This window comes from Pholcus phalangioides, unplaced genomic scaffold (assembly GCF_987345545.1).
Source record: "Pholcus phalangioides strain wild (caught in Gottingen) unplaced genomic scaffold, Ppha-v1.0 ptg000015l_1, whole genome shotgun sequence".
In the NCBI taxonomy this organism is placed as follows: Eukaryota; Metazoa; Arthropoda; class Arachnida; order Araneae; family Pholcidae; genus Pholcus; species Pholcus phalangioides.
In genome coordinates this window covers 88,916,319-88,938,290 of record NW_028301608.1, presented here as the reverse complement: position 1 = coordinate 88,938,290, position 21,972 = coordinate 88,916,319, and the positions used below count along the sequence as shown (strand labels likewise).

At 34.2% G+C, this 21,972-nt stretch overlaps 1 protein-coding gene across 3 annotated transcripts in view; it reads left to right on the top strand.

Annotated features, from left to right (window-relative positions):
• Nucleotides 1-20,682, top strand: part of Ppn (proteoglycan-like sulfated glycoprotein papilin) — an 87,698-nt gene extending 67,016 nt beyond the window's left edge. The window contains exons 16-36 of one of the 3 annotated variants that reach the window (XM_089244711.1): nucleotides 1,015-1,156; nucleotides 1,257-1,443; nucleotides 1,528-1,898; nucleotides 2,027-3,125; nucleotides 4,312-4,886; nucleotides 5,196-5,372; nucleotides 5,922-6,098; nucleotides 6,205-6,390; nucleotides 7,455-7,655; nucleotides 8,261-8,431; nucleotides 8,958-9,158; nucleotides 10,089-10,262; nucleotides 11,019-11,063; nucleotides 11,416-11,586; nucleotides 11,999-12,183; nucleotides 12,362-12,452; nucleotides 12,700-12,858; nucleotides 13,983-14,009; nucleotides 15,636-16,118; nucleotides 19,274-19,546; nucleotides 19,643-20,682. In XM_089244711.1, coding sequence (XP_089100837.1) covers nucleotides 1,015-1,156; nucleotides 1,257-1,443; nucleotides 1,528-1,898; nucleotides 2,027-3,125; nucleotides 4,312-4,886; nucleotides 5,196-5,372; nucleotides 5,922-6,098; nucleotides 6,205-6,390; nucleotides 7,455-7,655; nucleotides 8,261-8,431; nucleotides 8,958-9,158; nucleotides 10,089-10,262; nucleotides 11,019-11,063; nucleotides 11,416-11,586; nucleotides 11,999-12,183; nucleotides 12,362-12,452; nucleotides 12,700-12,858; nucleotides 13,983-14,009; nucleotides 15,636-16,118; nucleotides 19,274-19,546; nucleotides 19,643-19,791 — 5,244 coding nt within the window. In that variant the 3' untranslated portion in view covers nucleotides 19,792-20,682. The remainder of the gene's footprint in view (nucleotides 1-1,014; nucleotides 1,157-1,256; nucleotides 1,444-1,527; nucleotides 1,899-2,026; nucleotides 3,126-4,311; nucleotides 4,887-5,195; nucleotides 5,373-5,921; nucleotides 6,099-6,204; nucleotides 6,391-7,454; nucleotides 7,656-8,260; nucleotides 8,432-8,957; nucleotides 9,159-10,088; nucleotides 10,263-11,018; nucleotides 11,064-11,415; nucleotides 11,587-11,998; nucleotides 12,184-12,361; nucleotides 12,453-12,699; nucleotides 12,859-13,982; nucleotides 14,010-15,635; nucleotides 16,119-19,273; nucleotides 19,547-19,642) is intronic. The other 2 variants (XM_089244712.1, XM_089244713.1) reach the window with 2 other exon arrangements.
• The last annotated feature ends 1,290 nt before the right edge of the window (nucleotides 20,683-21,972 follow it).

Here is a 21,972-nt window from a genome sequence, read left to right as displayed (position 1 = left end):
ATACATCGGGTCTTAACTTGCAAAAAGAATCATCGAAAATTATTTAAACTGTTAAAAATCTCTGATGTGTACATGTTCTAGCGTAAAGAGGATATTTTGAAATTTAAAAAAAAAAAAAAAATTAAAAAAAGGTTTTTCAATTTTTTTTTTGTCAGATGAGGTTTTCTATACTCATAATTACTAACTATTTTAATTGAATAATGTTAATTTCTGTTGATTGGAAAGTTACATAGTTAAAAAGAAAAAATAATAACAAATTATTTGTGTAATTTTTTTTAAACTCCTCAAATATGTTATTCAAGTAACCATTAATCATATATATAAAAATGGAGCGATTTGATCACAAATTTGAAGAGAGATTAAAAATTGATAATACATCAAAACTATAGTTTCCGCAATTTATTCAGCTGGATTAAAAATTGATAATACATCAAAACTATAGTTTCCACAATTTATTCAGCTGGACTCACTGTATGATTGTAATTGTTGATAATTTGTCAAGAACAAGACTAGTCAAGAACAAGAACATTGCTGGACAAGACTAGTCTTATCCAGCTGTACGGGCAATGTGGTTCAAACAGCTACTACTGTTTGTAAAAAAATCTTATAGATGGAGGGGGTGGAAAGGAATTTTATAGTGAATTTTTCCTTGAGTAACTGATGTATAACCAACTGATATAATGATAAAATATCACTTACTCTTTGATTATTTCTAGCCAAGCACTTCTTAGTTCATTGCTTTAATAAACTAAGAGATTTTTGCTGATGAGGGATTTTCCCTTTACTTTTCACACACACACATGCACCTTTTTTATCCATTTCTTTTAAACTAGTTTTCATGAAATAAAGATAACTTCCTTCAAAAAATATGAAAATCTTGATATGGTCAGAAATGTGAGAAATGCATTAATCTTATTTTCTAGAAACTTATTGTTCCTTTTTTCATTGACATATAAAAATAGAATTCCGAGATGGGAAAAAAATTAGAATGTTAATTTTTCTTCTGTTTTACAGTGCACTGCCCCTTGTGGTGGTGGAGAACGGCAAAGGAAAATTCTCTGCTTTCATGAAGACGAAGTTGTCAATGAGAGTTTCTGTGATCCTAATGAAAAACCATTCGAAAAAGAACCTTGCAATATGATGTCTTGTGATGGAGGTAAAAAGTAATAATAGTAAAATGAGCTTGATGCGTAACATCATTCATTTTAGAACAATTGGTTATAAAAGTTAATTTGTTTGAAACTATAATTATTCAGATGAAATTATACCTTTTGGTGGATGCAAAGACTTGAAATATGGATGCTGTCCTGATGGAATGACACCTGCAGGTTTAAATTTTGCCGGCTGTCCGAAAACGAATATCAGTTCCATGAATATGAGCTGTGAAGAAGCAGAATTTGGTTGCTGTGCAGATGGCTTTACTTTGGCTCTTGGCCCTTTCAGGTATTGTGGTTTGTCTTATTGAAAGACTATGAGAATGTCTATATTTTCCCCCCAAGTTTAAACAATTTCACTTTTCATTATCAGGAAGGGTTGTTTCCCTAGCTCTGTTTCCTGCAATGATACAGAGTTTGGTTGCTGTGCTGCTGGATCTGATTATGATGGATGCCAGTCTCTAAGCAATTGCACTAATTCCACATACGGTTGCTGTCCGGATGGTGTAACAGAAGCTCTGGACGAGAATCTATCTGGTTGCAATATTACAGATTACGATATGATTGAAGAATCATCTGGCGACAATTGTTCTCTTAGTCAGTTTGGTTGCTGCCCTGACATGTTGACTTCTGCCATTGGACTAAATTTTGAAGGCTGCGATGATGAGCTAATAACAGTAACACCTGTTAATTGTTCTGATACAGAATTTGGATGCTGTGAAGATAATGTGACTGCTGCCAAAGGTTTTTATTTTTACCTTGGAATTAGTTTTAAATTTTATGATCGTGTTAGTATATTGTGTTTATTATTATCATTTCTATTAATAGTAGTTTTATTTTTAAAGGTTTCCGTAACATCTTAATTTTTCTAGGGCCATCTATGGAAGGTTGCTTTGAAGAAGGAAGTGGTGATATTGAAGGCCCTCAGAATTGCAGCGATACCATGTTTGGCTGTTGTCCTGACAATGTGACTGTAGCAAAAGGATTTGATAATGAAGGTTGCAATGATTCTTTGGACTGTGCAAACTCAACATATGGTTGCTGTCCAGATAATGTTACCCATGCTTCAGGATTCAATTTTTCAGGCTGTGAAAATATTCCTTGTAATGAATCAGAATATGGTTGTTGTCCAGACAATGAAACGTCTGCTCTTGGACCTGATTCTTTTGGCTGTGCTAATGAATCGATTCCATGCAATGAAACAGAATATGGTTGTTGTCCAGACAATGAAACATCTGCTCTTGGACCTGATTCTTTTGGCTGTGCTAATGAATCGATTCCATGCAATGAAACAGAATATGGTTGTTGTCCAGACAATGAAACGTCTGCTCTTGGACCTGATTCTTTTGGCTGTGCTAATGAATCGATTCCATGCAATGAAACAGAATATGGTTGTTGTCCAGATAATGTAACAATATCTTTAGGTCCGGATTTTGAAGGTTGTGATTCCAGTTTAAATTGTACAGTGTCAGAATTTGGATGCTGCTCTGATAATATAACACTTGCTACTGGCCCTCTTGGTGAAGGATGTGAAGAAATGTCAAATTGTTCAAATTCTACATATGGCTGTTGTCCAGATAACAAAACTGTTTCTGGACCAGAAGGGGAAGGGTGCCCAAATACTACGGATTGTTCAGATTCTGAGTTTGGTTGCTGTCTTGACAACGTCACTGCTGCAACAGGACCAAACTTCACTGGTTGCAGTGTTGAAAACATCGTATTGACCACAATGCCAACAACTTTGGAGCCTACAGAAGTTCCAGAATGCCTGAATACATTATTTGGCTGCTGCCCTGATATGAAAACTACTGCTCTTGGTCCAAACCTTGAAGGATGCTGTTTTGGATTGAAATTCGGATGTTGCCCAGACAATCTCACTGCTGCCTTGGGACCAAGATTTCTTGGATGCAGCTGTTACACCTTTCCATATGGATGCTGTCCTGATAGAATCACTCCAGCGCAAGGCACCAGGTAAGTTTCATCACTACATTTCAGATGAGAACAAAATTAATCGTAAAACTATAATTTTTATCTCTAAAGTCTCGTTTAAAGTCCCAAAGACTAAATTGAATTTATGCATAATCTAGCCGCTTGCAAAGTTGCAACATTCAGTATGACATCAACATTACTGAACCTTGACCAGGGTTGTACCTAATTTTGCCACCTCCTCCTAGACTGTAAAAGTCAATGATTTTATAATAATAGTTTTTGTCTCAAGATTGCTGGATGAACAACTGCCCCCCTTACACCTTCCTAGTTCCTGTCCTGACCTTGACCATTTATCTCAGGAGTAAACAACCTTTTCAGTATGGTGGGCCAGGGCCTTTCACTTGCAGGTGGATAGAAACTTGATTATAAAGAGCAACCATGTGACTCATATTTTGCAGGATATATGTCAATACTTTTTGCCTTCCTAACTTTTTTTTTATAAAATGTCTCTTCCCCCCCCCCCCCGCCCCGTTTTCAACAAAGTTTACTCAAGTTTTTGAAATCAAGAATCACAATTATTTTGATGACAAATTTTATTATGAAAATTATGACTCTAATTTCCAAAACTAATTATAGTCATGTATAGATATATTTCCTCACATATTTGTAAAACATATCCATTTATTCGGTTAATTATATTTGGACTGGCAGTGTCCATTACTTTCCATAACTGGCAATTTTGAACACTTTTAGTGATATTTGGGAACTTTACTTTGACAGTTTTTTTTTTTGTGATTGGCAAGTTTACTTTTCTTGGATAACTGTTGAAGAAGGAAAAGATTAGTTTTTCGACTATAATTGGCAACTTTATTTGCTTTTGACAATTCTTTTGCATACAATAATGTCTTTGACAATTTTTCTACTGTAAATTGCAACTTGACAAATTTTTTGGTAGTAAATGGCAACTAAACTTGTCTTCACAACTTTTTCAGCGATAACCTGTATTTTTATGAAAGAAATATGGTCAGCCTAGATTTATCTTGCGTGTGTGTATTGATACTTTTTTCTATGAGAACATTTTTCACCGGCTGGATGCAACCCCTTTGTGGGCCGGAGGTTGTGCACCCCTGATTTATGCCATTCAAAAGGATGGCTGTTCTTTAAAATAACGTGAAACAAAACAGAAATAATAATTTAAAAAAAATGAATATTCTCTTTCATTTTCTAGATATTATGGATGCAAGTGTGACAGTTTCCAGTATGGATGCTGCCAGGACAAAGTCACGCCAGCTAAAGGACCTGATTTCCAAGGATGCAACTGCCACGAGATGGTTTATGGATGCTGCCCAGATGGAATAACGCCCATGGCTGGTCTTAATGGTGAAGGTTGTGGTTGTGCTACAGCCAGATATGGATGTTGCCCTGATGGCAAAACCACAGCTACTAGCGCTGATCTATTAGGCTGTCCTTGCGACACTTTGCCTTATGGCTGTTGTCCAGATGGGAAAACTCCTGCGAGAACATCAGACCCTAGAGATTGCCCATGTGAACAGCAACGCTACGGATGCTGTCTTGATGGACAGACTCCTTCCCAAGGACCAAACTATGAAGGCTGCCCATGTGAATCTACAAGATTTGGTTGTTGCTTTGATGGCAAAACGGTAGCACAAGGTCCCAATTTCAAGGGATGTCCATGTGAGGCTACTCAGTATGGATGTTGCACTGATGGTTTCACACCTGCTGCAGGACCTGACATGGAGAGATGTCCAAAACCACATATATCGGAGAAAAAACTTTCACCAGGTAATAAAATTATGGAGATTATTTTCCTTATATTGAACTTATTGAATGATTCTCCTGCTATATTATGCACATACTGGGTGGAGATACTTGATACTCAATCACATTATGTTCTGCAACCATTTATATTCGAGTCTCTACGAAAATTCTATCATCGGGTGCTGAATTTAAAGAATTAGTCATTTACAGGAATTTTATTTTGAAATGATGTGATATAAATTTTTTATGTTCAAAGTTTCTCTCTCATCAGAGTTTTTGTTGCACAAAACCACCTGATAGAACTCACTTTTCCCTTTGCTGTACTATTTTCAGAGGTCTGTAGTTTACCAAGAGATCCAGGACCCTGCCATGACTATATGGTCAAATGGTTTTTCGATGCAAAGTATGGTGCATGTAGTCGCTTTTGGTATGGTGGTTGTGGTGGAAATGGTCATATATTTGCTACTGAAGAGGAGTGCAAACAAACTTGTGTAACACCTGAAGGAGAAGGTAGGTGAGTTTTAGTATTAGAAAAAACATGAATATAATTTACTATATGAACTGATTCAATAGTATCCTAGCCTATTAATAGAATAATTTATCTGAGAATTGCAATTCTCACATTAATGTGTATGTACTGTAAGCATATTTTTGCAATATTTTGCATTTAATCAAATCGTTACATAGGACCATGTCTATAACTAGGATTTTTCAGACGGGGGGGGGAGGGGGAGGGGGTGGACAAATGCAATTTTGCTATTTAAAGCCTCCACTATAATGATTTTGAAAAATTTTTAGTTTCCCCTAAAATTTGCTACCCAGAGTCATTGCTCCTCCCTAATTTTATGGGCTTGAATTCTCTAATGCAGAGGAGAGGTAATCAAAACTCATTGGTGAGTCAGTGCTCTGACACATGTATTCACATTGATAAAATTCAACTTTACAATATTTGAGAGTGTTAAATATTTATATAATTATTTTTGAATAATTTTCTTAGATATTGAACTCTTTATGCTTTTCACACACATTTTCACTTAGTCCACTTTTTTCTCTCTCAAGAGGCTTGTTTGCTACCAAAAGTCGTTGGACCATGTGATGGCAAATATCAGTCCTACTATTATGACATTGGATCTAAGCAATGTGAATCATTTGTATACAGTGGCTGCCTTGGAAACAACAACAGATTTTCAACAGCTGAAGAATGTGTTCAAACATGCATCATGGACAAACCAATGGGTAACGAAATAATTATTTACATCATGAATAGAATTAAAACTTTTCATATGCTGAAAAATGAAATATATCAGAATGTTTTGTACTTTACTTCTTTTTCACTCCTCAGAGCCTGTAGATGTATGTAAATTACCAAAAGATAAAGGACCATGTGATGAGAATGTTATTCAGTGGTATTATAATGATGGGACTAAACGCTGTGAGCAGTTTTATTATGGTGGATGTCAAGGAAACCAGAATAAATTTGAAACAAGAAGTACTTGCGAACAAGCATGTATTCCACCAGAAATGAAAGGTAATCTATACTTTATGTATTATTGAATGTTAGCATATCTAAAAATAGAAATCTTTCATTATTACTAAATGTGAAAAAGAATAATTACGTAAGGGAATTTCTCTATCGTAGACTAGTCCGTATTGATTTCAGAACTTTTGTGTAGTTATCTCTTAGGAAACAGAAGCCTTATTCAATCTTGCACACTTTCCTACTAAATAATAATACGAGTAGTTTTAAAATTTATCTTGACCAGAGCAAGTCATTGGCATAGGCTAGAGCCAATAGAACCTCTAGCTCTGGCCCTACCGGCCAGAGCTAGAGGGGGGGGGGGCAACTGCCCCTGGCGACAGCAATGAGCAGAGGTGCCAAGATGAAGAAAATATTGGGGGGGGGGGCGCTGAAAATCATCATTCGTCCTGTGTATGGGAATTAAGCTTGTATGCACTAGGCAGAATGGTGCTTTGCACTGTATATTCATAAATTATTGAGAGGTTGGGGCTGAGCCCCTTCACCAAATTCACTGGGGGGGGGGGGGCTCAAATAGCCTCAGACCCCCAGGGCCATAACTAGGATTTTTGCCGCCCCCTCCCCAGCTTTAAAATTTCATATTTTTATAACAGTGTTCTTTGCTGTTGCTTCTTCATCTTGGCACCTCTGCTCATTGGCACTAATATGAAAGACTTATGTGTGTGCTATATATTTGTACTTTTCTTTAGCGATTCCGTCTACATCGATAATCGCCTCTAGTTATATACCTCTCTTTGGTCCAAAACTTTCCTTTAGTAATAACATATTCCATCATTAATGATGAATGATTAAGAGACAGATCAAAATAAAATTATTCTTTTTCTTGGTCTGTCCCTTGAATAGTTATTATGAAAATTGATTTTTTTTTTGTCTTCATGATGTTTGAACTGCAGTTTTTGTTTCAGTGTTGCAAAAGAAAAAAAAAATTACTGTAGTTAGCAAACACTTTCAGTTCAGTACAAAAAAATAAGTATTGTAGAAGATATTTACAGAAAGTGTTGGAATTTCTCAATATTTAATTAATTTTGAATAGAAATTACCTTTATATATTGCAGAAGATGATGTTTGCAGACAACCACAAGAAACAGGAACTTGCCATGATTTCAGGGAACGTTGGTATTACGATGCTGAAGTTGGTCAGTGCCGTAGGTTCTACTACAGTGGCTGTGGTGGCAATGGCAACAACTTTGCTTCATTCTATGATTGTCAAAAACGATGCACTATTGATGCTACTGTAACAGTAGCCCCAAAAATTGGTAAACTTTATAGTAAAATAATGATTAATAAAATATATCAGTATAAAATAAAATTGGAGCCATAACTCATTAAAAATGTGAAATTAAAAATTTTATAGTCTGTATGCCAAGTATAGCTATCAAAAATGCAAAATAAGTCAGATTTATTTTCAAATAAAGGAGAAACACCTGATTTTTTATTTTTGTATGTAGAAGGTGCAATAGTCTTCAAGCTTAAGAAATGCATCCACTTGATAAGATGACCATCTGCATTAAAATAAATGTACAGTAGACTCTGGACAATTTGGTCGTGGGCTAGTCCTGCCTATTCAGTAATCTGACATTTTTAGGTGGGTTTTCTTTGAGCCCCCCCCCCCCTCCCCCATAGAAGACGGAAACTTGTCACTGTACACCTGTTAGCAGAAGTTTATGATATTTGCAATAGCCTTTTCAACTAACTTCCAGTAAGCTGACCCATTTTTTTCTGATATCTGCTGGATTAGCCAGAGTTTACTGTATTATATTTACATTTTTTGAGAAAATTCATTCTTACAGTTGTAAAACATTTATTTTTTTCTCCACTTTTTTTCAAACAAAATATTTCTATATTCTCTCAATTTCACCAGAATCTTGCTTTTTGAAACCGGAAATTGGTCCTTGTTCTGGTTCTGAACTGCACTGGTTCTACAATTCCACTGATGGAGTATGCAAAGAGTTTTATTATGGTGGTTGTCAAGGAAATGGAAATCGTTTCAATGCTAGGAGTGATTGTGAAGCTGCTTGTGGAAATGCACAAGGTTATATCTGTGGCATATACTTAGTTATATAAATTATAACATTAATAATTTATACATATATAACATAATGTATGAAAAAGTATATACGGTTTATTTATTTTTACATATAATCCAGAAGACATGACTACACTTATACTGGTAAAATATAATGCATAAATATAAAATATAGTATTATCTATACCCAGAGAATCAACAGGATAACTCTTTCTCTTTTTAGAAGAATATAAAATTAATTAGCTGTTTGTTTTCTCCAGGAAAAAACTGGAGGACAAGGGCACTTAGTTAAGGGATTAGTGCACCAACCTCATGTCCAATGGGTTTGCATCTTGGGAGTTGTGTGGGAATAACCCATCAGAATCAGCTTTAAACTGTTTGTCTTTGTCAAAGTCTTGTGTGCATGAAACAACAGTCGTATGAAATGATCAATATGATTAGAGAGATTCTGGAAGAAATATAGATAGTATACATCTATTTGGAATGTTCCATGCACATTTGTATAAATTTTATTTTTATTTTATGACTTTAGACAAATGCCAATTGCCTGTTGTGAAGGGGCCTTGTAGTGGTTCATTTCCTCAATGGTACTATGACCATTCCTCTGATGAATGCTTTGAATTTAAATACAGTGGATGTCAAGGAAATGCAAATAGGTTCAATAGCAAAGACGAATGTAGGACTGAATGCAGCAAAGCAATTGTTACAACAGAAGCTCCTACAGATGATGATTGTAAGAAACCTTTTGTATTATTTGTTTATTATTTACCAGTCAGCTGGCCAATTAATTTTTCCTTTTCAAAAGTTTGAAGGCAGCAAATTATATTTTATTGATTAAAAATGTTTATGAATACATTGAAACTGACTTCACACATTATATATTAATAATAATATGATTCTCGCATATTCCCAGAGGATCAAAGACCAGGGAATTTGTTAGCATAAGTAGACATACATGCCCAAACTGGGATTCAAACCCAGACCTGCACAGTCAGAGGCTAGCTCCCTAACCACTGGACTGCCAGGTGGCAAATAGGTCATATTCTTAAATCTCTTTAAACCATCAATAAAAAAATATGATAATTGAAATAATTACTAATTAGGGAGAGATAGATGGCTTTTTCTCAGCTCGAGATATCAAGGAAACAGTTATTTTCCGGATATTATGCTGAGGTGAACTCTGAAAGAAAAGTCATCATGGCAGAGACGTGATGACTTTTCTTTCCGAGTACATTTATGAATTAAATATTATAAATTAAATTCATTACTAAAACAATAGTTGTTTCTAGTGCTTTTAATTGAAAATATTAGTGAAACCCTCAATGTCAAGAAACAAACATCTGGTATATGGAGTAGTTTTGAATGACTGAACTTGAATGAATGAAAAAAGTTGTGAAGTACAATTATTGGAAAATACATATAAAAGAAATAGTTTCACTAACAACATAATAAGAGGACAAAAAGTATATATTTTTAACTGGTTTGAGCATATACACATATATGTATGTGTGTTTGTGCTCACTTTAAATTTCTTGAACACTTTCTCCCACTTTGTATTTAAAAATTCAGATATTCTGCGGACAAAATATATAACATTTGACTGGATTTAATTTCAAAAAATTCTCCCAAACCAAGATTATTTTGTGGTTTGCTCTTTTCCTAGACATTTGTTCATTACCCGTGCAAACAGGACCATGTCGAGCGTACTTCCGAATGTGGTATTATGATTCCATCGAAAATGAATGCAAAACGTTTGTCTATGGTGGTTGTGAGGGAAATGAAAACAGGTTTGAAACGAAAATTGACTGCATCCGAAGGTGCATCAAAAAGGCTCCAGGTAAACTGTTTTTGCCAACATCACTTTCAAATGAATATTCTTTCCTATACCTAGTTTTTAGGGTTTAAAAAAAATAATGTGCTATATAACATATAACTCTATTGTTCAACTTTGCTATTTGAGAGAGATTATTATGCAATATAATATAGGGTGAAATGCCCGTATAATATTTTTCATTTGGGAAATGCCCCGTGGCAATATACCAATTTACCTTTCACCATGGACAATAAATCCTTAAGATTTTTATATCCTTCAAATTTTTACATTATCCTTGGTAATTTTCTGCAGCTTCTGGATTATATCATAATACAGAGGTTTCATGTATAAAAATTTACAGTTTAACATTTAATTTGAAACTGAAAGTGACAGATTCATGTTTTCACTGTTTTAAATAATTTTTTTTATGAATAATTAATAAAGAAAAATAAGCTTGAGGCAAACCTTCTCGCAGCACTAAACTCTGATAACTTATTATGGATTTTGTAAATTATCGAGTTTATTTGATTATGAAATTATTGGGTAAAATTTCAGCTAAAAACATGCTACTAATTACATTCATATACTTGAAATATTTTATGAGAACGTTTGTTTTTGTATGCTCCATGCTCTACCAAATTACATGCAATAATATTGATATTGACATTTTTTTTCCGAACTAATAATTGTTGATTTGAAGGTTTTGCTTTTTTTTCTGCCAATACCAGCATTAACTCATCCTTGCAATCATTCCTACTAATAAAACTAAAATTTTTTTAGTTCCCACCATTTCGCCTCCTGTTGTTCCCAAGTCAAACAATGAGGGTAAGGAAAATATGATATTTTTGATTATGTGTTTAAATGCTCTTAATTATGTTATTTCTTTGTTTATAAAATGAGAGTCAATTTAAATTTTAAAGTTGTAGATTGTTCATCTCACATACATATTTATTGATATTTTACATGCATGCATATTGCCATGTGCACATCCCTATCATTTATTGGAGGCTAAAAAAAATTATTGCTATTGATTTTTATTGATAATATAACAATGTGGGCTTCTTTGTAACATTTTAATTAGTTTCATATTCATGAAAATTCAAAAAATAATTTTCTTACTTGAATATTTATGAAACTTTTAGATATGCAATAATGAGATTTTTTCCCTTACTTCAAGATGTCTGCAGGTTACCAGTTGATGATGGATCATGTGCTGAAGCTCAGAAACGATGGTTTTATGATGCACGAAGTCAGACGTGTTTGCCATTCGTGTTTACTGGATGTGGAGGCAACAAAAATCGGTTCAAGTCTTATGATATATGTTACCGTTTTTGCTCTGGTATCAAAGGTAAGGTCAAAATAGTATCAAGTTTATAAGAATCACAAAATAAAAACTAAATTACAAACATCGTCATTATAGGACTGCTTTAAGATTTATGAGAAATTACAATTTACATTAAAATATTCGAAATGTTTATTTCAAAAATCAAGTTAGCTAATGATGTGTGTACCTCTTAGAAGTAGAAATATGATGTCCAGAATTACTCTATAGTGGTTAAAACATCAATCAGTTGATAAGTGTGGTTTTCAAAATTTCAATCTCCATCATAATCAATTGATTAATATTAAAGGTTACATAAATGACGTTATTTTATCATTTTAATTCCATTGCTGAATTCAAAATTTAAATTTTGGAACATAATTTTGGCTCACCATAAACAGAACCTCTGAATAAAGAATGCATGTTATTCACTTTTCAGATGATGAGCAGAGCTCATACTCTCTGCCGGTTCCTGCTGTAACTCCTGTGTTATCTACTACAACTACAGAAATACCAAAAGCTTGTTCACCATCTAACTGTGCTAGTATACAATGTCCTTTTGGAATTGAAGAAGAATTCGACATAAATGGTTGTTCTTCATGTAGATGTTCAAACCCTTGTGAGGCAAGCAAATTTCCATTTTAAATTGCGTTTTGCATCATTGTTTCATACAAATTATTCAAGATTGAATGGACATTCTTCAATGTCCTTCTCATACCACATATTTACTTTTTTTAAAATAGCTGAAAATATTGCACACAAAAAAATGAAAACCTAATTAGTTGCATGTTATAAATTTTAGGTGGTCAATTGTCCAGATGGAAGTCGTTGCTCTATAGACATTGTCAGAACCCCTCAAGGAGGTACTAGAACAGAACCGGTCTGCAGAAAAAGTATGGTTTGAACCAATTCATTATAACAAATATTAGTAGTCATTTGTCTGTGTGAAAAAATTATGTGTTATACTGATTTGTAAAATTCAAATTATTTGGGTAGTTTAGATTTCAGCCTTGATAGTGTAAATGAAAGTGATGTAAATACTTCATAGATGTAAATGAAAATTATTTTAAAGCCATGATTCAATTAAATTTTCGTTATTTTATAGTCGAAAATGTTCCATAACTGTGTCTTTTTTTTAAGTAAACAAATCTGGTGAATGTCCTCCAATTCCAAACAGTTTGAATATACGACCACTATCTGTTGAAGAATGTAAAGATCGTTGTCGTGATGATGCAGATTGTAGAGAAAGTCACAAATGTTGCAACAATGGATGTGCTAATGTCTGCATGCAAGCTGAAGGTAAATAAATTTCAGATATCAATTTCTATTCTCGTTGTTTTATTTTGAAATTTAACATGCCTACATCTCTCTGTCAGCATGATTTATATTCAGTTATTCCTTACACTTTCCCATGAATAATATTTTGTTATGTGAAATTTGCTGTAAGCTTGATTAATGTTTGTTAAATATTTTTAATGTTTGTTGGAATTTTTGAGATTTTTCATAAAATCGGTCCAAGTTCAGTCATTCAAAACTACTCTGTATACCAGAAGTTCTTTTCTTGCCATGGAGGATTTGACTAATATTTTTAATTAAAGTAATAGAAACAATTATCGTTTTAGTAATGAATTTTAATTTATTTATCCATACTTTTCTGCATGTAATCTAAATGCAGTAAAACTTTCATAATCCGGATCAACTGGGACCCGACCCCATTTGGATAATTTGTAAAAAATGTTATTTCTAGTAAATAATCAAATTTTGCTTCAGTATGTAATGTAATTTAATGACTATAAAAACAATTTTGTTTATATTTTGCACTTACACACTGTATTAAAATGTATCATTGCTTTGAACATGTGTGTCAAAGTCAGTTGTTTTGCTATCTTTACTCCTTTTGGTGCAGCCAAGCCTTGCATCTGCTTGACAGTGAATAACTGTAGATGTTGGCACTCAAATAATGATGGTCATGCATCTGGTTGAGTAGCAATGTCATCATTAACCAATAAGAAACTTTTAAAATGCTGATTTTGCTGATTTCTTTTTTCTCAAAGTAATCCGGATAACCAGAGTTTGTATAAATGGAGTTCTACTGTGCATTTGGGGGAAAAAAATTGAAATCATTGCAAATTATTGCCAACTGTGTATTATTTGCAACTTTTTCCTTCCTGAGTTAAGTTGGAATAAAAACTGTTAAATAATTCAAACTTTCAGAATATTTGACAACAACAAAACTTTCTAAAAAACATGTAACCAACAATCCCTTTTATTTTCTGAGATTTTGTTACTTCTGATAAAGATAAAGTTCTAATTTCTTTTCTCTAAGTGGTGAAGTGTACATATGCGCAGATTATAAACAAGAAATTGTGATAATTGCAAGATTTTATAAGAAGAATGACACGATTTCTTTTTTTTTTCAACAGATGCTTTTGTTCCTGCGTCACAGCCAGGTACGTACTATATAATCTAGACTTTCCATGATGTTTATCATTGCAGAATACCAAAGCGTACGAGCAACATAATTATATTATAAGAAAAATAAATAATTAATTAAGCATTTAAAATAACAGAATATATCTGGTTACAAAAAAGGCTGCACCTATTATTTGCATTTATTTTCAAATATTTTCCGGTATACAAAATAAAACTGATTGCAGGATCCGACTTCGATTCAATGTGGCCCTGGGAAAAAGCAGTATTTTGGGGGGGGGGGGCCTCGACTGTGGTCAAAAAGGTTTGGTTAATCAGCAAATACGGTACATGTGCATATCCTTTTTTGATGCAACACATCAAAAAAAGGATATGCACTAAGGAGAAATGTGCTATAAAATTCTCCATGAAGTATCTTGCAATAAATGCTTTTTCCACACTCTTATATGAGCAAAATCATTGACAATGTCATCAAAATCTAATTTTTGAGAGTTATCTCAACTTCAATACACAATAAAGCTAAAGAGGACAGTTTTTCTTGTAAAAGACTTGAACAAACTGATGATTTTATCCTTTTTAATAAGAATGATCTTTCTTTTGAAAAGTTTGATATTGGTGACGTTGTTAATGATGATTCAAATGCTGTCTCAACATTGGAAATGTCTATTCTAAACCTCTAATGTTATTTAACAATTCTGACTTTGTGTCACTAACCTGAACCAAGGATGAAAATTGTTGCAGCTTGAAAAAATGTTTGCAAGATTAAAATTTTGTAGTGCAAATATACAGAACCTTCAGAATATACAGAATTTGAGGATTTCAAGTTGATCAAACATGCAAACTTTCTTGTTATCATTTTATAAATCATTTTACAGTTAAAAAGATGTGAAATTGAGGAATCTGATGGAAGACTGATACGTTGAAACATGTTTTTGTTGTGAAGTTAACATTGCAACATAGGTGCATTGTACATGCTGTGTAAAGTCTATTATTGACTGGTATAATATTAAAATTTATATTTTACAGCGTTTGCTAATAATAGGCACTTTGGAAATAGTATGATGTGATTTAGGAAAAGTTCTTTGATTTTTCGATAAATTTTACCAAATAAAATTTATAAAAATTTGTGTAAAATATATACTATTATAAATTTGGGGGGACTTACTTAAAACATGGGAGCCCTGGGAAAATTCCCATGCTGCCCACATGGAAATTGGGCCTTGACTGATTATAGAGTGACTATTTGAAGAGAAGGAAGAATGTTTATTGTGAGTGAAATGACCATATAATCCTAGATCTAATATTAACCTTTTTGTTTTTCTTTTATAATCTTAACTACTAAGCCTCTTTTTAATTTTAATATTTTCTAATGTTTTAGCAAATGAATGAATGTGAGCATGAGTCAACTTTTTGATGTAATGATTCTGCAAGTATCACACAATTTTCATTTTAATCTGATAAAGCATGATTATCGCCACCACTAATATATTCCTTCATAGTTCATCCTTTCTTCTAGTTTCTATTAACAAGGATATAGCATGAGTGACTTTTTAATGTGCTTCTCTAACAAGAAAATATTTCTGTCTTTATTGATAACCACTTGCATGTGTGCATGTTCTTCATTTGCAAAATTTTGTTTTCCATAGAGCCTGCGAGAATACTGCCGGGACCGAATATCACTAGAGGTCACGTTGGTGAACCATCTGAATTACCGTGCAGAGCTGTCGGCTACCCTAAACCATCTGTGACATGGTGGAGGGAGTCTACAATGCTACCACTGTCTAGTAGTCAATATGAACAGTTACCTGACTATGCACTGTTAATAAGATCAGTACGTTATGAAGATAAGGGTGATTATTCATGCCATGCTCATAATGGCGTAGGTCCTGGAGACTCATTCACTGTTACATTGATTATTGAGGTATACGGCCCATCTGGTGATCCTTCTAGACGTCCAAATGATCATTCATACAGCGAATTTCACGATTCTAGGGGAAATCGACAAAATACTCTTCCACCTCTGAATCCATATATTACCCCAGTTAAGGAGACACCAAATTTTGTGTTGGATTATGATACAGAAAGCCCTCTTCAAAGTTTTCCTTATGAACCAGAAAGTAACCAAAATGGTATAAATATGTTCTCATGTTTTTTATTCTTTGCTCACACAAAAAATGTAATGATATTAAAAATGTATATTATGCAGAGCTTAATAGAAGAGGGGCATAATTTTCAAGTTAAAACTAGTTCTTCAGGAATATTAATTGTTTGTGAAATCTCTCAGAACGTTATATTTGAATTTTATTGAATAGAATGATTCTGAAATTTATATATGTAGTCAGACCTTAGCATAAAATCACTTTTAATGCCATCCTGCCTATATAACCTTTCTGTCTTAACCATAAGATACAGACTTGTAAAGATAAATATCCCTTGTGTAAGATACATAAGGGATCATTGAGGGTATTGTATAGTGAATGGAGGAGGTTGCATACTTTCTGCCCAGGCCTTTAAACTATACTGAAGCATCCGGAGAACCGAGCCATATGGGGTGGGGCACAAAAAAAGTATACTCATTTTGTATATTTCTTGGAAATTTTGGCAATTTCTTGTTCGAAATAATCTTCAAAATGAGAGGAAGAGGTAGGGAACAAACCCTTCCTTTTTCTGAGCATAGCTGTTCTAAAAGGGAGGGGGGTCCAAGAGAAGGCACAATACGGCTCTGCTTCTGCTTAGGCAGATAATAATTAATTTTATGGAACAGGGGTGAGATTGCCCTATCATGATCGCTCCCCCCCCCCATAGCGAAACCACAAACCACATGCTTACACTCATAATACATCAGAAAAACAACACGTCCAGGGGTCTTTTCTCCTTTCCTTCTTTGCCTTAGGAATTCTATGACACATTTTTCTGGTATTGGGATACGTACAAGACAAGTGCAACATGACCAGATCACCTAAGATAGGCTATGGAAATATCATGCCACTATTTGAACCAATAAAACACGTTGGTTGTCAAACGATCCTACTAAACCAATCGGGAGTTTCAATCAATATAGAGTTAGTACTGACCATGTCTTCAGGTAAAGAGTGATCAGGGATTCATGGGGGTAAATCGCATAGTAAAATGGGAATGAATTTGCTCTCTCATAATTGGAAGTGTTAAGATGGAGGACCGACAAAGTCTACCAGGGTTACGAATGATCGTCCAGGGCTGCTTAACCAGAAATGGATGAGTGATCCAAATTCTAAATGTTATTCGTTACTGAGTGAGAGTGTCAGTAACCATTAGCTCCTTGTACTATATAAGTGTCTTTAATGTTTAGAGTTAACGATGAATAAAAATTAACTTGTAATTCTAAAAGTGAAGTATCTTAGTTATTTTCGCAATGCCCATTTGGTAAAGATCATTATTATACGACAAGAATCACATAACATATAAGTTTATTATGTATATTTATATATGTTATGAGCCAGAAGAAAACTATAACACCCCCATCCTTCACCTCTGTATCCACATATGGGCCCCCATGAGGCTGGCCCAGTAGATCTCATTTCCCAATGAGACCTCCAAGATAATGAGACCTGATATATTATATTTGAGAATGAATATGAGAATGAAGTAGAATTTCTAACCAGAGTGGAGGCACGAGAACATCACTCTTGCCTGAGGGTCTTTGATGCCATAATGACAGCACCTCCCATAACGTGTTTTTAAAAAAGTCCCACTAGAATAATTCAGCAAAAAAAAACACATCAGGTTCATTTGTTAAAGTCAAGTTGCTAATCATTTTATTCTGTCTACAGGGTTGATGTGCCTTCTGACTGTGTACATGTAAAATGAGTCTAGGCAAAATGCTACCCTCAGGGCCATAACTGGGGTAGGGGAGAGCAGGTGAAACTGTTTTCCCGGGCACTGGATCAGAGATTGTGAAAATTTCACCCTTTAACCTATCCCTCAACATTACAAGGGGGCGCCAAAATGTGTGCTTACCCAGCTGAGCAAGCACCTAGTTGTGGCCCTGCCTACCTTGCAATATTGAAAACAATAAAATACTGCCAATTATCAACCACCCAAACAACCGCAAAATATATCTTTATAGCCTGTTTTTGTATGCAACTTCTAACAGTAGAACAGATGACACCATTTGTACATAAGGCAATAAATGAGCACAAAATTAGTGGCCATTAGCATTCATAATGACCAGTGGCATTGGAATCAGGGGTGCTGTGGATGCTCTAGTATCCATGGTAATTTATAGCAGGTGGATGAGCCAGGGCAGTCCTTAACAGATGTGGGGACCAAGTGTGTCTGAACAATTTTTGGCCCCAAAATTGTTTGAGATTCCCTTTCCCCGATTTTATGTATTTTGCGGTGGAGGGAAATTAGAGCATTCATAATTTCAGAATATACTGGAAAGAGCTGAGAGAGAAATATTTATGAAAAAATTTTAAACACACAATTAAATGTAAATTAACACAAAAATTGATGAAAATTCAGCACCGACTGTAATTTTAAACTGGTGAGAGAAGCAATTGCTGAAACTAATGAAAATTCAGAATTAAAGGAAGAAAAAATGCCAAAATCAATGAAAATTCCATAATTAATAATTGATGAAAGAAATTCAGATTTGGGTCTCACAAAGTGCAGGGCCAGTGCGACCGCACTTGTCGCACACCCTTAAGAAGAGTGGCTCTGGTCTGAGCACCCACCAAATTGATTCAGAAATCAAAATTTCTTATGTAAATGTCAAAAGGAGCACTCGCAAATTCGAAACACTACAGATGACCGATTACCACAATAAAAGTTCATACAAATTAGAAACAAATTGATCACATTTAGAAGAATAAACAGAGACATTATCTTTGAACGAGTGAGTGGGGGGGGGGGGTGATTGTGCACCATGGAGGTATTATCTAATCCCAGTAATACCTTGATGTTGTGCACCTCTACCTTTCTGCCTATGCTAATGATAAAAAAAAAATTTAGTGCAGGGAAAAGCGATCAAGAGGAGTTACATCTTTTTTTAGCCTCTGTTTGTCAGAATGATAAAATCAGGCTTTGGCAGCTAATGACCAAATCATGTGCCTAATGAATGTGTATAATTGTCCACTCACTGTATGCAATCCACGCTATCTCGCTAATCTTATATCATGAATATATGTGCTGTCTTGCTAATTTTCCATTTCTATAAAATATCCATGCTTTCTGGCCAATCTCATATTGCTTCATTTATTTGTCTTGGCAATTTCATAATGCTTCATTTATTCCTACTGTTTAGTACCTCTCTTGGCAAATGCTGTATTGAGAGATGACAAACCAAAGGCAGGATTTCCATTGCAAATTGATTGCATAGTTCATGGACCTTTACCTGGGCCTGAAGTAGCTTGGTATTTTGAAGGTTCTCAATTGTCCAATGACAGTCGTAAAGAGCTTCTATCAAATGGCACTCTGTTCATTAGAAAAGTTGTCAGTAGTGACAGTGGTGAATATACTTGTACTGCAAAACATGGAGGAAGCATATCATCGTCATCGATACTTGTTCATATAGAAGGTAAGATTGTATTTGTGGGTGTATTTCTATTTTATTGTGTCTGCTATCAGTTTCAAAGCAGTTTTAACATGTGGTTCATATTGACTTTTTTTATAGCATCGACAGAGGACCCGGATTGTGTTGACAGTCCAAACTTTGCAAATTGTGAAATGATTGTGAAAGCCAAGTATTGCAGTAATAAGTATTATGGGAAATATTGTTGCGCTTCTTGCAAGAAAACTGGTCAATTACATCATTGGGCTTAACACAAATAGAAATATCACGGACTTTATCAAACTATGTTCAGCATGACTGAAGTAACATGACAGCTGTGCAATTTTGTTTTCTTCGAATCTGTCTAAAGGTTACATCCTGTAATCTATATGGCATGATCTCTGTACATTGAATTCCTGCAAACTGATGGGCTGGAAGAATTCACTTCCGATTATATTTGCTTTGATGTTTTGTGAACATGCACATGTGAAGATTGTTTTTATATACGAGACCACACAATGTAAATTTATGTATATATTTCTCTGTATTTTGTGTTTAAACGCAGTGAAGTTCTCCCAAGAGTATAGTTTATATTTGTACCATAGGAGGAGGAAGAAGCAAAAAATTCTATTTTAAATTTTCATTTTACTAGCGCCATGGTCATTTTCTTCGAAATTGAAATCTCTATCACACAATTTCATATTTTAATCTCTATGAATTAAAATTTGATACATAGATGAAATTAAATTTTTATTTCATACATTATTTCATTAGTGTATAATGCAAGTTTTCAACAACATGTATTTTTCTACTACCATTTGAGATTTTTTTCTTTCACAACAAATAAAAGATGGCATTGCTTGCTTATTTTCATTGATATCGACCATGTATCACAATAAAAATACTGTGTTTTATGTATATGTTAGTTTTGTGTCACACAATATTTTTCAAAACTAACTGATAATGACATACACATGACTTGTTTGCAAACATCAGTGACATTTATTGTAATACAATATAATGCTTGATATGAAATTTTTATTCACATAAGATTACATCATTCGAAATCAAGTGTTCACATAAATTTTAAATCGAGTTTAACTTTCATGATATTTTCACTGTTATTTTTTGAATGGAAATAAAATGTCCTTTACTTTTTCATATGTCATGCTTTGAATTCCTTGTCCCGATGAGTACCACACAAAGGGAAAGCATAAAGTTATTGTGAAAATATTGGGGGAGGGGCTCAAACTTATTATTATCCATAGGTATTATGAAGATGGGGCAAATATTGGGAGGGGGCCATGAGCCAAATACAATTAGACAGCTATACACTATGGCTATGGTGGGTTTCAATTACAATATAGGCTTAGCCATCTCAGAATTTTGAAGGATCAAATTGTCACATGGAAATGGAATGAAAAATATATGAAATTATTTATTCAATACATGTTAAATCACTTAATATATTCAATAATTGCTGGATTGCATTTGTGTTTTCTCATAAAAATTGTTACATATTATATTTGCTGGTATAGCTGTATGTCCTAGCTTTAAAAGCTAGGACAGTGTTTCCTGAAATGGGCTATGTCGAACCTTGGTAGGCAAAATATTATTATATATATATTACTTCAAGCACCCACAAACTATCAAAAGGTTTCTTGTTTTTGGCGCACAGAGTAAGATGCCATTAAGAATATTTCATATTTTCATAAAGGGTGGTTGATGACGTAAGCATCATCCAAACCCCTCTCTCCCTTGTCATCAAAAGTCAGCAAACCGGAAACCCCCTCCATCGATGCTGACGTAATACTTGAATGATCACTTATCACATATCAGTATCCTTATCACATATCAACATGCATACCATACCTGGTAACTTTTACTTCAATATCATTGAAGTTAAATCGACATACCCTGGCATCAAGAGGAACAAAAATTGCTATAGAACATTCTATCACAAAGTATGGCGCATGCATGGTAAGACATGTATGTGCATCAAAAATTAATTTTCTCAGCACATTATCCCACTCAACATATACAGTAAAACCTCGATAAGTCCTCACCTCACGTTATCAAAATTACGATGCCTTAAGCGGAGTGACAACTTAAGGGAAGTGCCGTCAGTTTCAATGTGTAATGATGCTAATGTGTAATTGCCCTATTCAACCAAGGCCACATCAGATGAACTGCTCAAAGACCTTCAATACAGCTCACTATGCACATAAACTTCATCCAATCATCGCCAGAGAGCAGATCAATACCATGACCCACACGCGCAACTCAACCACTCATTCAGACGCAATTAAAAACCCTTTTAACTTTTGCAAATGGCATTGTAAAACTCACATAAAGCAAGGGATACTGGATATGGGGTTTATCCTGCTTTCAGATACAGGCCTATTCTATACATAGTAATGGAAATGGGAAATCGTTCACTCTTTGATTGGTCA